Source organism: Lepidochelys olivacea (assembly GCF_965140295.1).
Source record: "Lepidochelys olivacea isolate rLepOli2 genome assembly, chromosome: 26".
Lineage (NCBI taxonomy): Eukaryota > Metazoa > Chordata > Testudines > Cheloniidae > Lepidochelys > Lepidochelys olivacea.
In genome coordinates this window covers 7,789,674-7,806,267 of record NC_140436.1, presented here as the reverse complement: position 1 = coordinate 7,806,267, position 16,594 = coordinate 7,789,674, and the positions used below count along the sequence as shown (strand labels likewise).

The window sequence follows — 16,594 nt, the reverse complement described above, 5'->3', positions numbered from 1 at the left end:
ACGCAATAAAAAGTTTGAAGGGACGATTTCAGAGCTCTGGTGTCGTGTGAAATTGTGGGTGCATTTTATGGACTGAATAGGTGTGGAGCTCTCTCTTTCTCCCTCGCTGACGCGCACAATCTGTCCCCAACCCCGCACGCTTTCTGTGAGCATCTTCCAGTGCCCCCAGAGCCAGATATTTGGATTAGATCTTGTTTAGTTTTCGCTGATAATCTCGCTAACAGTGCTCCTAAAACAGTAGCAATAAGACATTCCAGATTTTCAAAAAAGGACGTTTGCTTTATTATTTGTTTGTTACAAAACTCATCATCTGATGGCAGGGACACATACGACAAGGCTCCTAGAAATTTTTCTCTCTCTCTTTTATTCTTAAAAAAAAAAAAGAAGAGGATAATACCCTAGCCTGAGTGGGTTCCATCTGAGGTTAACAAATTGAAAGCGAAGTAATTTTGGGAAGGAACTTACTCAACAATCAGAAAAGTCTGAGGACTGTTGCTTCTCTGCCCACTTTCCCATTGGCAATTGTTGGCAGCCTGGAGCTGGAGTTATGAGTGTGTATCCGCTTGATAATTGTCTGCACTCCTCCAATCGGGTGAGTCTATGCAAATCGAGTCCCCTAATATGGAAATCCGCCCCGCCCCCTCGCCCGTCGGTTTTCTCCCGGTGCTGTAACCCATTGATGGGGACTGGCTTGGGGAAGCATCCTGGCTCCCGCAGTTCGCTGTGTAATCAGACTCTCTCGCTCCGTTTCTCCCTTTCTTTCACGATTTATCGCGATTCTTTTTTTGGATTAGGCAGCAATCCGTCCTCTTCCCCGTGTCCTTGAGAAACAGGTGATCCAGCGGTCAGTGTTTGGATGCTGTTGCCTCTCCGGCGTTTGCAGGATGATAGGACCGGGCGAGCCTGAATGAGAGCATAACTTTACTTTGCAAGAGGGAAAACTTTTTTTTTTGTTTGTTTTTTGTTTTTTGGGAAGGCCTTTTCAGCAGCTCACGTAGCCTTTAGAAGCAGAAGAAGTTGGTTTTAAAGCTGAACTTCAGTGGTTTTGGGATCTCTGTGAGTGTGGGTGTCAATTTCAAAGGCTGCTGTTTTTTGTTTGGGTTTTTTTTTTTTTTAAAGAAACTGTTGCCGGTTGGAATAGACTTCTTAAATGTTTGGGATTCAAGATACTTTAGGAAGAGGACCGATTCTGAAAGAGAAATCTCTCGCGTCTGAAATGGATCCCGTCAGGTCCTGGGTCAGAAATGTTGGGGTTGTGGATGCAAACGTAGCTGCACAAAGGTAATCGAGCCTTGTGTTTCCCCTTTTGAAACCTCCCTTTCCTCCCGCTGTTGTTCAGACTCGCGACTGAATTTACTCCCCCGCCCCAGTCAGTGAAAATCCAAGAGGGCAAAACTGTAGCGAGAGACAAACACACACAGCAGAGGAAGTCAGAGAGCAGAGATTGGAGGGGAGAGCGTTTTTCTTTTTTTCTTTTCTTTTTTTTTGGGTGTGGGACACCCATCCATAGCAATACTGCGAACAGTAACTCTTTAGACCCTTGTATGCCCGAACGTCTGAGTGGGATGTTCTTCTGGCTAAACTTAATTGCTATGCCTGTTTTGATTCAAAATCACCTTGTTATCCTTGATCTCATGCTTTATATAGCGAACGCCACCCTCCTCCCCACTCGAGCCACAGGGTTCGGCAGAAAGCGAGCCCAGCGTGGGTTTGAGTAACGAGGGAAAGGGGAAGATACCTTGACCAGGGTTTTGCAAAACTGCCGGTATCAGCGGTGCAGGAGAGAGCTGTCGTGTGAATGAGCTGAGTCGAGTCCTTGACCCCACTTACTAACTCCTTGCGTTAGTCTTGTCAACACTATGTAGATCTCAGTGCTAGCTGGAATATAAAACCCGTCCAACTGCAAACGAGGATGCCTTCTTGCTTCTGTTTGGGGGATAATCCCTCTGTTCCATAATAAATACGCCCCAGTAGTGCCGGGTTCTCTGAGTTACAGACCTCATCTCCCCCTTCTTTCCTCTTCTTTTTTTATGGAGGAGAGAGGGGAACGAAACCCTCCCTAAACAAAACATGTCCCCACGTTCTGCAAGTATCTCTTTAGCCAGCCTTCGGGCACACGTGTGGGAAGGGGCTGAATCGCCCCGAGAAGAAAGTTGAGGATAGAGACAACTTGACTTGAGGGACATACAACCGCGTTGCATGTACGTTGGTCTAGGAACCAATATACCAATATGGCCCTATATGCCCTCACCACCTCCATCTGATCTCTATGGAAGATCTTTCAAGCAGCACGAGAGGAGATATCAGAAGCTGTTGGTTTTTTTTTTTTTAAATGAATATTGATGGTTTAATTTATATGCGGAGGAAAAAATACCTTGATGGGGAAAGCGAAAGTAAAACAAATGTTAGATGCACTGTGAGAAATCGCCAATTGACAGCGGCTAATTGATCGGTGTTCGCATTGGGACGTCACGTTATTCTAGATGTCTAGTAAAAATACAGCGATCAAAGTTCTTATGCCCAAGATGATAAAAATCAAGCTATTAAACTGGCCCGGAAGGGGGTGGGGGAAGAAGGCAGGGGGATTGTGTGTTGCCCAGTCTCATTGTACCTGTCTAGTTGGAGTTAGAAATAAAGGGGGGGATATTTGTAGCTTTCCAAAGAGTCAAATACTTTTCTCAAGTACGTGAAGCAACAATGTTAGATGAGTCCATTTCAGGAGTTAAATCTGGAGAAAGGAGGAAAACTTTATACAAATGCTGTAAGTGAGAAATCCTCTCCCCGTATCTGTCTTCTGTGCATTCTGTAAAAATCGACATAAAGGAAAGAGTGGAACCAATTCTGCTAAAAAACGAACTCTAAGGTTTAGAATTTCCATTGTATGAAAAGATCCCGAATCATTCAAACTCGGTAAATGCGCGGAAGAAATCACCACATCTTCTGCAGAATGTGTGACAAACGTCAGGCAACCTGTGTTTAAATTACACGTAGTTAACCCACAAAACGGCACTGGGAAGACCCGCACGTTGATTCAAATGGATCAGTGACTAAACAATGTGAAATTGATAGAAACTTCGCTCCCGAGGAAGGTAGGCACATGGCTTGAAACCAGTTGCCTTCCAACCTCAGTACAGACTCCTAGTTGTGAAAAGATTTTAAGAGCGTTGACCTGGGCTAAAGGAAAAGTGAACTCAGTTGGAATTTTATCATTTTTCAGATCCTTTAGCATTTATGTTCTACTTTTGTTGTATTCTAGACACACCCCTTATATTGTACCCAACAAATGAGTACGAAAGGGAAGAAGATGGATCAGAGGAGATGATAAAATATTTCTCCGGTTTTGGAATAACTTACCTTGCAATCTTTCCTTAATACTCAAGTTCTGTTAATTATTCTTCTCTACAGAGTGGAAATCAAGGCATAAGAGGGAAAATATTAATCAAGTTTCTAGACTCTGTAACATTTGGGAGAAGAAAAAGTTCTTAATTTGGCTGCCACCGAAATTCAAGCAGGCTTCACTTTTATTTCACTTAATGTTTTTAATCGGAAGTGATGTGAGTGCGCCAGGGTGGAGTGGAAAGCGCCGAGATCAAAGTCATTAGTAACAATTGACTGTTAATAACCCAGTGTGCTATAGACCAGGAGAATCCTACCCCCTCTCTAGAATCCTTTTCTGTGTGTTTTTTTTGATTGCTTTTAATCAAAGTGCAACCTTTGAGTGCAACCTTTTAATTCATCTGTTTCTCTCCCCTCCCTCCCCGATTCCATCTGTTTCCTCCACAGCGGCGTAGCTTTGTCCAGAGCCCACTTTGAAAAGCAGCCACCTTCCAACTTGAGGAAATCCAATTTCTTTCATTTTGTCCTGGCTCTCTACGACAGGCAGGGGCAGCCGGTGGAAATAGAGAGGACCGCCTTTGTGGACTTCGTAGAAAATGATAAAGTAAGGCCTGTCTATTTTCTTTCTTGCTTGCTTGCTTTCTTTCCTCCCCAAATTTACCGTCGGCGCCCCCACCCATTGTAAAGTACTGTCGTTCTCAGCCACCCTTTCCTGCTACCTAACCCCTGGTTTTGTGGTCAGGGGTTAGGTAACAGGACGACTGCTTCCTCCCCTGTTCTCAACACTCTCTCCTTCGCTGTAATTAACAAGGCTTGTTAATTTCTGCCACCGCGGGAGCTACAATGGGAGTTTCATACATCCACTTACAATAAAATAGAATAAAACCACACCGGGGTCCAATACCTTGTTGTATTTTTTATTAATATTATTAGTATTTTTGCATATGCCGGATCTGCCAAGTTTTATGAGTACCCTGAGCGAGCTGTGATTTGTCATATTATCTGCTAAGCCTGTTCTTTTCAGACTCCAAAGTCAACGGAAACGTTTGCTCTTGAGTTTTAGATCCAGGCATTAAGCATTTAGAAACCATCTTTGGCTTTAGTTTAGTTAGGGGCAAGGACTTTTAATTATGAAGGACGCCATGAATAATTGTCTTCTGATAAATTACAGTCCCAGTTCACGTGAGAAATGTCCCGGTAACATAAACCTTCAGGAAATAAATACCGATAGGACTTACTGTAAAACAATTTCATTATTTTGCACGTACAGTTTTTTTTTTTTTTTTTAAAAAAAAACCCTGCCAGCGTCGATCTGCTGTATATTAGCTTGCTTAAAATTTGTGAATTCACCCGATAGGGGAAGAGCGTTTATGTTATAAAGTTGGGAGCTTTATAGCAAGTGGAAAAGTTTCTGCAAATGCCACAAGAAGGGGATGTCTGTCCTGGGTCACTCGGTAGGTTAATTTATCCCAATCAGTGGATCCACCTCACAAAGATCTTAATGAACTTTCTTGTCACATCCATTAGTGATTTGCAAGCGGGTTGCTTTTGTCCGAGAACAGCACCAAACAAATTCTGGGACGATAGTTTTAAATCTCTCTTTCAGGAACAAGGCAATGAAAAGACCAATAACGGCACACACTACAAACTTCAACTCCTTTACAGCAATGGTAAGTCCCTACAAAAGGCGCGGGGTGGAAAAGAAGGGGTTGGGAACGAAGAACCCGTGATAAAGTTTTAAGACCTTGCAGAGATCGCTTCTATAAAATACATTGAAGTCCCTTTGTCTCTCTTCTGGAAGCAAAAATCCTCACTGTGGAGAGCTGCTTCTCGGGTCTGGCCAATATGACACCCTTTGGTAAACCCATGCTTTGAAAAACAGCAGCCTTAGACTTTCAGATGATGCTTGATAGGAAGTAAAACGAAGTAGAAAAGTCACAGGATGGTTTAGATTGTTTCCCCGACCTATCTCTGCAACTGTTGGATTTCCTGTTTCTTCCCATTCTCTCTCTAGGTGTCAGAACTGAACAGGACCTGTTTGTTAGGCTCATCGATTCAGTCACGAAACAGGTGAGCTGAGGCCGGCTTTTGTGTTGTACAATCCCCACTCTTTCATTTCCCTCTCACTCTGTGCTTTATTTTCTCCACCCCAGCGTCTGTGTTGCATACCTTAATTTCCAGTGCATTTGAAAAACAATATCTTAGCCTCTTCCTTCCCCCAGTGATCCTAAGATCTTAACAATTGTAAGTGACACTGGGTTATATGCACACTGACTACCTTGTGCAAAAAAGACTTTGAGGGTGGGAATTGCAAGCCACGGGGCTCTGCAGTTTTAAAAAACTGAATATTACAAGAAGCAAACAAACCAAAAACCTCCTCCATGTACTAATTTCCCTAATTTTCATAGCCCATCACTTATGAAGGCCAGAACAAGAATCCAGAGATGTGCAGAGTTCTGCTTACTCACGAAGTCATGTGTAGGTAAGACAATTCTCTTGGTGGCGTTGGATTTATTCAGTTAATAAGAGTAAGTTTGCTTCCAAAGATGCTAACAGGGGTTTTCCATAGAAGTTTGAGATATGAGGAGTTTCGTTTTTGCACCGGGGACGCTCTTCCAAAAGAATAATTTCTCTTTGCCCGGATACAGCGTTCGGTTTGTGTTACATGCCAATTTATTTAGTACTACAGATCTGGAAATCCTGCCTAAGATCTGAACTGCACTATTTTTGTCCTGTTTTGCACTGGGTTTGGACAACAAAATAAAAGGGCCCGGAATTCCCAACTTTCTATCTCTTTAAGCTTTTCCAGTTTGCCCTTCTAAAATGATTACTGTCAATTTCCAGAACCTGCCTGAAAATTAGAAGGCACTCCTGATTTATTTTTCCCAGGTGACATATTTTAACATTATCAATTAAATGAACATAATTAATGTTCTTTAGTTCTGTCCCCAAAATACATCTTTGCAATAATTTTTTGCTACAAGCCATGGTTACAGAACTTCTGCTTTTGCATAAAATAGACAAAAAATTTGGGATGTTGAAATGATACGTTAAAGGATAAAATACTGGTCAGGATGTTTTGAATCACATTTGTGGATGTCTTTAGGTACATGTATCTTATGTATGTACATCTTGCTTCCATGGTAGCTTATTCTTTTTCCTGCTCACACAATTACTATTTTTTGATACATTTAATTATGCAAACAGGCCATGTCCTTGTATTAAAATGTGCTAAATTGTGCACAGAATGGTCTTTCATAAAATGAAAGGCAAACCCAACCTTGACCTTTATTAAACACATTTGTGATCTAGTGTAATAGGTTTTTTGAAAAGCTCTTGGATTGAATGTTGCTTGTTTTAAAAAGCACATTGTACTAATAATTTTAAGTATTGCCTTCTCAGTGGACGATACAGTAAAAGCAATTTAATAGGATAGAATTTGTTGCTCGGGGGAAGTATTTTTCACATTTTTCAAAAGGTAATGGAATAATTGGTGTACCTGGGAAACTGCAATGACGGTGAAGTATGCAAAAGTGTGTGTGTGTTCATGTTCATACATACACACATGCATGCAAAACTTACCTCTTATATGTCGCCCTCATTAACAGAGTAACTGTACACCATTACTTCTGAACATTGCAAATATTACTTTCATAGATGTGTGTGTTTAGATGCGTGATACACAATTTGCTTTTTGTCTTTACATAACCTACAATTTGCTCTGTATTTATGCATATATCAAAAAAGAGTGAGGTGGGGCATATTACTTTTTGGTTTCTTTAAAACTTACCTATTTATTTTAATATATATGCTATCCCTGTTTGTGAAAGGCTTGGCTTAGATAATCATTGGAGAAGCAAAATCTTTGGATTTCTATACACTAGGGTCTCGATTTTAATAACAAAATGACAGCTAGTGTAATCCATTTTTTTTCACTCCTGCTGGATGAGAGAGAATCTATATTAAGAGTGAAAAAACCCAAAACAACCTCCTTTCTTCAAAACAAAATGATCTTTCCTTTGACAATGACCAACATTTTAAAAGTACTAAATAAACTCTCTGATAAGCTTTTGTATATTGGGCTTTCTTTGATGCCTATAAATATATTCCATGCTTGATTTAAGGTAATGTTCTACAAATGTAAACCATTATTCAGTTTGTACTAAATTCCTGCTTGATAGATTAGCCAAGGAAGAATTACAATTCAGGGCTGTCCTTTCCATGTAAGACACAGATTAGTGAACCAAATCAAAAGCTCTGTGTAACCTAATCAAGACATTTGATTTTTAAATGTCTTGTTCAGAGATATTTTTAAAACAGGATGCTGCCTATTTGGAAGAGGCATTATATTTGAATAATACCAGGGGGAATGAATGAATCCAACTCTACTTAAACTTGACATTTTTTTTTAAGCACACTAATCAAATCCTCCTTGCTCTATGATGCTTATGTGGTAGCATCAATTTTTAAAGCCCCTACTTTGGTTTGCATTAGTAACAGTATATAAAACATTAATGTAATGTGCCCACTCTGAGGTCCAAATTGATGCTGCTTGTTATTGTTTTTTAAATTATAGGGTTTGTTTTCTTTTTCTTGTTAGTTGCAGGTAAATACCCTTTTGATCTTTTGATTTGATTTGTCATAGAAAATCACTCAGATATTCATGCTGTATACAGACAAGTGCATCCAACCCCCCCCCCCATCTTCTAGTCAGACAGTGACAGATGTATCCTTAGCAGGAAAGTTGTCTAAATATTGATGCGGATGCAACAATCTGTCATATCAATTGAAAATTTAAAATCTCAACTCCTCCCTCCCGCCCCCTCCCCCAATAATGAGTGCGTTCAGTTAGAGCTTTTAATTTATTTATTCATTACAGTTCTGAAAGTTTTAGCAATGGGCTTTATGCGTTTGGGCTATTACAGTGTAATGGGAACCGTCCATCTAGGGTGGAGGTCTCTCTTAAATATACAGTATCTTTTTCTCTCAATGGTAGGAAATCAAGGTAAACAGTCTCTTCTCATGGAGTAACTGTTCGTCGTCACCTTGTTCTACCAATTATCAACCAAGAGAAAACTAGTTGTTATGCTTTTGCCAGCAGCCCGCGATGCCCTCAATGCTCAGAGGGTTAAAAGGTATTATAATTTGAACAGAAGTAGTCTCAGGGCCTACAGCTGGCTAATAACAGAGTTGTATTGAGTGCAAGCAAGCCCCACAGCTGTGACTTTCGCCACAAGGCTCAGACTAGACAGGAGCTCTAATCAGCTGGGCCAGGCGGCCACTGGGGCCTGTGTCTTTATCGTCCAGATGGTGTGAATTTAGACACTTTTGTTATGCAATTGCAGGGAGGAGTTGGGGAGAAGAAAACAAAACAAAGGCCACCATGCTGTGAGCTTATTTGAGTTTGAAATTAGAGACAGATTTAAAAAAAAAAAAAAGTTGAGGGCTGAATTTTAAAACCATTTTAGTCGGGCTGGTGGTGGGGGGGAAGGGGATGCATAAGGGCTTTCTTTGATATGGGGCCTTATGGGGCATCTAGTTTCTAGGGCTGGCTTTGTTGTTCTTGTTGGTTGTTGCTTTTTCACCAGTACGCTTCATACTGCAAGACTTAAAGTATCCTGTGTGGATCTGATTATATGAGAAAATAACATAGCTCAAAGCATGGTAAGGATTTATTTTTGTGACAATAATAAGTCTCAGGCCCTGATCCTACAACTTTATGCAAGTGAGTAATTCCATTAGGACCAAAGGAATGACACGTACATTTGTGTGTGTGTGTGTGTATAAAGTTACTCAAGTGCTTAAATATTAGCAGGATCAGGGTCTTAATTTCCACTTAAACCAATGTTATGGACCAAATACTGGAGTCACTGAGATTTTTACCACTGATTTACCTGGAAGCAGGGTCAGCCCAGTAAGGAACAACTATTATATAACAACCCAATTGGAAGATTGTCAGTATTTAAATGCCACAGTGATAGGTCATTTGAAGTACCTTGGATAGTGGGGACCTGAAGATTTGAGATGGACTTCAGCTGAAACACCTGACTGGTATATCCTCAAATTTTGGAAATAATCTGATCCACAACTAAACTTGTCATTTTGTGGAAAGGGGTGGTGCTTTCAGAATAAAATATTTCTTGTGTTCTGGGGCTCAGAAAGTACTAGGGTGAGAGGAAATTGTTTAGTTGTTTACCAAAAATATACTACACTAGAGGCAAACAGTGAGAAAATTAATATTTGCAAAGTGCTTGGACGCCTTTGGGTCAAAGGCATATTTTTAATAATACATAATGCTTCAAAGCTCGTAAATGTGATAACCAAGAATGCAAACTAAATCTAACAGTGAGGTGGGTTTTTGCCAGGAAGCAGGTATGTTGCATCCCAAATCCGAGTAATTTAATCTAAACAACTCTACAGTGTGCTGACAGAGAGATTTGGTGTGGGTACGATTGTTTTACTCCATTTTGCGTGTTGTTGTGACGTTATAATCTGATGTGTCTGTCGTGAGATCGACTGTATGAGTTATATGATCTTTTGAGTATTATTGCAAAGAAAGGAACTGTGGTTTTTTGTTTTTTTTTTTGGTTAGCATAAAAAAAAGCACACCAGTGTAAAACTCTTTCTTTAAAAAACTGAGCTAAGTTTTTTTTTTTTGTTCGATAGTGGCAAACAGTATGCTGCATTAAAACGAACAAGAGATTTGCTCCTGATTTCATTTCCAACTGGTCATAATATTTGCAGCTTTAAAATAGAAGTCAACTCTCTACTCTTCTAAATGACAGGTTTCAGAGTAGCAGCCGTGTTAGTCTGTATTCGCAAAAAGAAAAGGAGGACTTGGGGCACCTTAGAGACTAACCAATTTATTTGAGCATAAGCTTTCGTGAGCTACAGCTCACTTCATCGGATGCATCAAATAAATTTGTTAGTCTCTAAGGTGCCACAAGTCCTCCTTTTCTTCTAAATGAGGGGGTTCTGTTTATTTTTTCTTTAGAATAGAACATCTGAAATCTTCGATTTTTGTTATCAAAGTATGAAACTTTGTCTAAATGGCCAACGGGCGGTGAAATTTATCCAAGGTGCACTCAAAAAGAAGTTAGACATGGGAGTGACGGGGGGGAAGAGAGAGTCTCAGTGGTTGTCAATTCTTGTAGCTTCACTGAAGTCAATGGAGCTCTGACAGTTTACACCAAATAAGTACCTACCCCAGGGATTCTCAAATATCTTGTGAATCCCTTATTTTTAAAGGCATGGACTCAATGGATAACTGTGGGATTGAGGCAAAGGAATACAAAAAATGTCAAAATAGCTCACGTTAGAACTGCTAATGAAAGAGATCTGCTTGTTGCATCCCATCTTGCTGGGCCGTGTAAACTCACAAAGGGAAAGCCAGACAGTTCCTATCATGCTACAGCTTGCTGATTGAATGCATGTACTTAAAATGCTTAATAGCTCTGAGGTGGGAAGTTTTATGTCCATGTTTATATTTTAAGCATTGTATATCTGAGTATTATTGACTTCAAAAGAGTTAATCCTTCATATTGTATAGCCTTGGACTCATTCGTGCATTTTTATCTGTTTTTCCTCTGGTCAGAGCAATTCCCTGTGGAAAGCAGCTGAATTTAGGCTAACTAGGAATTTTGAAAATGCGTTCAGCCCCCTCAAAACCACTGCACATAAAACGACACAGCCTGGGCCAAATTCAGCTCTCGGTTACGTTGGTGTAAATCCAAATAACGTCACAAAAAGGCGATGGGACCAACTGCTTGGATTGATGCGGGCGTAACTGAAGCTGACCCACTGGCGGTTGGGGCAGAAGGGAATTTTGATACAGTGTGCTTAAATGTTCAGCCGTTTTGCTGATAAATATTGTTTCCCGCCACTAACATCCTGGTTGTGTCAAATGGAGCTATTTGATTTACCATAGCATCAGGATTCTCTTAACACGTCTGATGGGCTTGCACACCGTTGCTATGAGATGTTTTTATAATGTAGCGATAGCAAGCCCTTCCCGCCTCCTCCCCCCAATGCATGTGTCAAGCGACCACCTCTTTAGTTGGCATAAATGGGTCTAGCTCTTTTGGTTTTCAAACAGAATGGGCACGTACAAAGGTCCTGAACTGGTGCCCAGTGCCCCGTCTGCACGGATGGCAATGAGAGTTGAGTGCTCCGTTACCTCCCAGACGCGGGCAGCCGTGCTCTCGCAGGATATATATGCGTGCCTGTATGTACATACGCAAGCTTACATGCACACACGTAGTACGTGTGTGTGTGTGTAAATTTTAAATAAAGTCCCTATGCCGTACTTTAATTATTGTATCCCTTTGGGGCAGGGACCTTGTTATCTTGCTTATGCTTGTAAAGCCCTAGACATACCCATGGGAGAGAGAACTTGTCTGTTGGTAAACGGGGTGCAAATTACATTGCATGCTCATCAGAGAGAGGCTGATGTGTACAATTTCTATGCCATCATATTGCTGACCACACTGTATAAACTTTATATTACGTTCCCATTTATAAATAGGGTTAACAGATGTGGAATAAATGGTCAATCAATTATTACGGTGTCCAACAAGTTAGTAGGTTGCTTATAACCATGGCTTGTCATCGGCTATGACACCTTTTACTGGTGGGCTTATAACCGTCTAGAACACATGCTGCTCATGTCTGTTACATGCTTACAACATCTGTTAAACATTTATAAATGGAGCCTTAATATAAAATGCGACCATATTGCTTTTCCTTTTGGCTGAGATTTTTCAAAGGAGACTAAGGGGAGCCGAGTGTCTAAATCTCGTTGACGTTAAAGGGGAGTTGGGCACCTTCCTGAGACCCCCTTTGAAAATCCCAGTTAGAATTTTCTGGATACCACTTAAACGTCCACAATGCCTTTAGTTCAGCTGAGCAAGGCTTAGAGTTCGTTGCTTTGCCGTTTAATACTCACAGAAATCCTCTCATTTTGGTTTCTTCCCCGCTCCAGCCGGTGCTGTGAAAAGAAAAGTTGCGGCAACAGAAACGAGACTCCCTCGGATCCTGTGATCATCGACAGGTAGGAAATAAAGCGCTCTCTTCCACGTCACCCAACAAACCAAACCAAACGGCTGCGTTTGCTTGGAGACAGCCACGGGTCTGTCTCTCTCCTGTGATGTCTTTGCTGTACGATCCTAAAGTGCTATCCTTAGAGCTAGTTATTTTCAGAAAAGCTGGGCTTCCCTTGGTGGAAATTTTTTATTTTAATGCTGTCCTACATCTACCAATTTAAATTTGACCAAGTATTCTGTGCATGGTAAGTCTCTGAATACTGTCTATTCACCTGGGATGGGAGCCAGCTGGATTGCTGGAATAGATACAGTTTCAAGTAACCTGGCAGTTTCATTAAAATTCCTTAACAAAATAATGATGTTGTATTTGCGGCTTTTTTGGGAAACACATGATCCAGGTTTTAAATGCATGGTTTTGGGATTACCATACGTCTTATGCAGAACATCCATTTCACATATTTCTTGGCCTTCAGTTTCTGAGGGGGGAAATGTGTGTGTATTCAGTGAAAATGTAAGGAGGCAAATTCGAAACGGATAGAAAAGGAAATTTTTTTTGCACTGCCTGCAGTTAGCCTGTGGAATTCATTGATACAAGATACCGAGGCCAAGAGCTTAGCAGGATATAAAAGGGGATAACAAGAAGTATGCAGCATTCTTTTAGTAAATACTAAAAAATACACAACTTGAGTGCTTTATGTAGAGAGATCTTAAGACCTCATGCTTCAAGGCAAATGCTTCTGTCTCAATATCAGGGGTCAGGAGGAAACTTTTCTTTGGGACAGGTTTTTCTATAGCTATCTATTGCAGGAGTTTTTCTTCTTTGGTATTGGCCATAACTGGAGTAGATGGACCATGAGTCCAATTTCTTTGTTCCTTTGTTACGCCTATATTCAGTGCGTCTATTATACATTATTAGGATAGCTACATATCATCTACATTTATACTGGGATTTAAGAATGGTCAAATTAGTTTGAATAAGTATCTATAATTCCCTTCCCTCAAATTGTTACTAGTCAATTTGATCCTAATCCTTTTTGGAGGCTCTGAATTTTTTTAGCTGTTTTTTTTTTCTTCTTTGTCTTTATCTTCGCACTTTCAGCTTGTAGCTGAGACCAAGGATGGAAATGCCAAAGAACCACAGTATTCTGGCTAGAAAAAGAAGTGCTGGGCATGTCATATTGAGCTTGTCTGCACAATTTTTAGCCTATATTTGGCTGACTTGAGGTCTGGTTTGAGTCTGCATCTGAGAATTATCCAACCTCAAGTCTGAACTTCTTGAGGTTTGCCCATTGCAGCTGGGGAGACAACATGGTGCATTGGGTGAGGAGTCAGAAAATCTAGGTCCTATTCCTGATTCTGCCTCAGACTCTCTGTTTGATCTTGGGCAAGTTACTTTCCTTCTGTGTGCCTCAGTTTCCCCATCTGTAAAACAGGAATTATGCTGCTTTAAGTGGTTTGAGATCTGTGAACGTACAATGCTATGGGAGGGAAACTGTTATTTTATAGACAGCCCAGGGCTTTTCTTCCTAACCCAGCCTTGGCAATACTTAATTTCTGAGGGATCTTTGAAAATATTAAGTGTCATAAAGTCCTTTCACCACAGTCATCTTCACGGGTGAGAATTCTGCTGCATGTTAATGACAACACAGGGCCCTAGCTGTAACAAAGATGATTCCCACCAGCTCCACGGGAGTATGTTCCAGATCTCTGTCGACTGTTTCATATGAAGCTTGTTCCTCTCTCTGGCAACCATGAGGGGGACCTTTTGCCAAATAGACACTAATCAGGTAGAGGGGGATTGGATGCTCTACTTAGCTGAAACAGTTTGTTCTTATCTTTTTAAAGGCCGTCCTCCAGATCAGGGCTGGAGCAGTGTTGGTGGAGAATGCCCTGCCATGAGGGGAGCAGTGTGGGCTCGTGAGCAGGGCACTGGACTGAGAATCTGGGAACCTGAGTTCTTTTCCCAGCTCTGCCCCTGACCTGCAGTGTGACCTTGGGCAAATCGCTCACCTCTCTGGCCTCTGTTTTCCCTCCCACCCTTTGTCTGTTTTGTCCATATGGATTATGAGCTTGCCAGGGCCAGGACAGGCTTAACCTAAGTGATACTATAATGTAAATAGAATAATACTACCTATGATACACCTATTCTGTGGATAAACAGAATTTAATTTCCAGAGTCTGGCAATCTGGCACCTTTCATAAGCACTGAAAGCCCTTTTAGGATTTTCAAACTAATCAAACAAACTACAGCCGATGAATGATCCCCTCTGACCTCCCCACAAATGCTTGAATGTTAGAGAGTAGTATGTGTTTCTGGAATCATCTGAGAAGCTGGATCCTAATTATTTTAGGAGATTTTACATTGCTTGTTGGTAGAAAGCAAACTGCTACAACTAGCCACTCTGCACCAGGTGAAAGGTCACTTCTGAAAGGCAGATCACGTTCCTCCACGGTCCAACATGCTGATGGGTATTTGTGTGGGTGTGTATTTGAACAGAGGGTTTTTAATGGTTCGTCGAAATAATGACGTGTGTGTTTAATGTTGGCTTCCTGTATATATTTATTTATTGTTTTAACTTAAAAATATTCACTTTAAAACTCTTCTCAGAGAGAGCTCTGCCACGGGTTGAAGCAATATTGAAATATGGAGATTGAGATATTACAATGTAACAACCGTGTTGGAAAGTAGCATTTATTTGTTGAGTGAATAGGATGACCAGATAGCAAGTGTGAAAAATCGGGACAGGAACTGGGGCGTAATAGGTACCTATGTAAGAAAAAGCCCCCAAAATCGGGACTGTCCCTATATAATCGGGACATCTGGTCACTCTAGGAGTGAATATCACATACTTGAAGGCAACTGTAGCTCTGGATTGAAAGCAGCTGAAGTTCCATGTACACTTTAAAAAGATAAATAAATTGCAGGCATGATGACAGAGATCCTTGCTGTCAGCGGGGCGCTGACTCGTAGGGGGAACGCACTTACCACATGACATCATTCTCTTCTGCAGGGCAGGTAGGACCAATCAGTGCTTTAATATGGCCCAGAAATGTGCTGAAGTCTCTTATGTTAGCCCAATTCAGGGTCACTGGGTGAAACACAGTTTCGGTCAGTGTGCAGTGCAAGATCGAACCAGGCCTGGAGCTCATCCTCTTGTCTGGGGTTTTCCAAGGAGCCTGAGGAAGTGAAGTGGGAGCTGGATGCCAACCTCCATTCGGCTGTTCAGAAAACCCAAGCTGCGATAACTGAATCCTCTGACACAGGTGACTGATGCCACGTAGATAGGCCTGGATTCTGCAGCTTTGAATATGGGCATGGATGCAGGGGGAGATTCCTTTCTTTTCGTAGCAGTTAATGTTAGTCTTGTTCTTGAGCCAGGACAGCATGATCAGGCCTAGAGAGAGGATGAAACGTGGAGGAAGGAAGAGGGGACACTGAAGAAAGCTTGATGTTCAGCTGACCCATGTCCAGAATGAATCTGTGAGAGACAGCTAGAGTCTTCCATTTAGAAGGGAAGGAAAACGGAGATCACCAAGGGACTGGCTGGATTGAATACGATGCGCTGGCATTCCCTTTCTGCCTCATTCAATCATATGCATTACTGTTGCTGCAAGGGTTTGTGAGAAAATGGTGATTGGCACTTGGGAAGGCCCATCTCCATTGTAATCCCTACCATGGTAGGGGGCCTGATTGTAACATGGCTAAAACTGGATTCCATCTTGCAGCATAGAAGGGTTGCTCACAGCAAAAGGCTGGGAAGAAACCAAACACTTCTTAGTCCCATCTATTTATTGTTTGTATTCACAGTGCATCCACAATTAAAGACATGTTGGGGTGCCCTTTTGTCTCAAGCAGCTTCCCCAGTCATTGTGGTAGTTAGTGTAGCTAAGACTAAGACCCCAACTAAAAGTAGAGGATGCTAATTTAAGAGTGCTTGGAGCCACTAGCCCAAAGTCTCTTCCCATGCCGAAGCAGGTTACGCTCTCCCATCTGACAACATATTAATCTGACCATGCACTCAGATTCAGCCAAGAGGCTGAATTCTTGGCCCCGATCTTCAGCTGGCACGAATCAGTGCAACTCTATTGGAATGACGCCAGTTTATGCCAGCTGAGGATCTGGACCCCTTGTGTTTGCTGTGAGTCTTTTAGGATGTTACATCCCATCCTTTGAGCTGAAGAACGCACCTTTCACCCCTTTAATTATTTTTTGCCTG

At 41.4% G+C, this 16,594-nt stretch overlaps 1 protein-coding gene across 2 annotated transcripts in view; it reads left to right on the top strand.

Moving 5' to 3' along the window:
• The first annotated feature begins 705 nt into the window (after positions 1-705).
• Positions 706-16,594, top strand: part of EBF2 (EBF transcription factor 2) — a 177,544-nt gene continuing 161,655 nt past the window's right edge. For both annotated transcript variants that reach the window (XM_084615097.1, XM_084615096.1), the window contains exons 1-6: positions 706-1,281; positions 3,784-3,940; positions 4,943-5,006; positions 5,351-5,406; positions 5,745-5,818; positions 12,317-12,385. In XM_084615097.1, the coding sequence (XP_084471223.1) occupies positions 1,151-1,281; positions 3,784-3,940; positions 4,943-5,006; positions 5,351-5,406; positions 5,745-5,818; positions 12,317-12,385 (551 nt within the window). In that variant the 5' untranslated portion in view covers positions 706-1,150. The remainder of the gene's footprint in view (positions 1,282-3,783; positions 3,941-4,942; positions 5,007-5,350; positions 5,407-5,744; positions 5,819-12,316; positions 12,386-16,594) is intronic.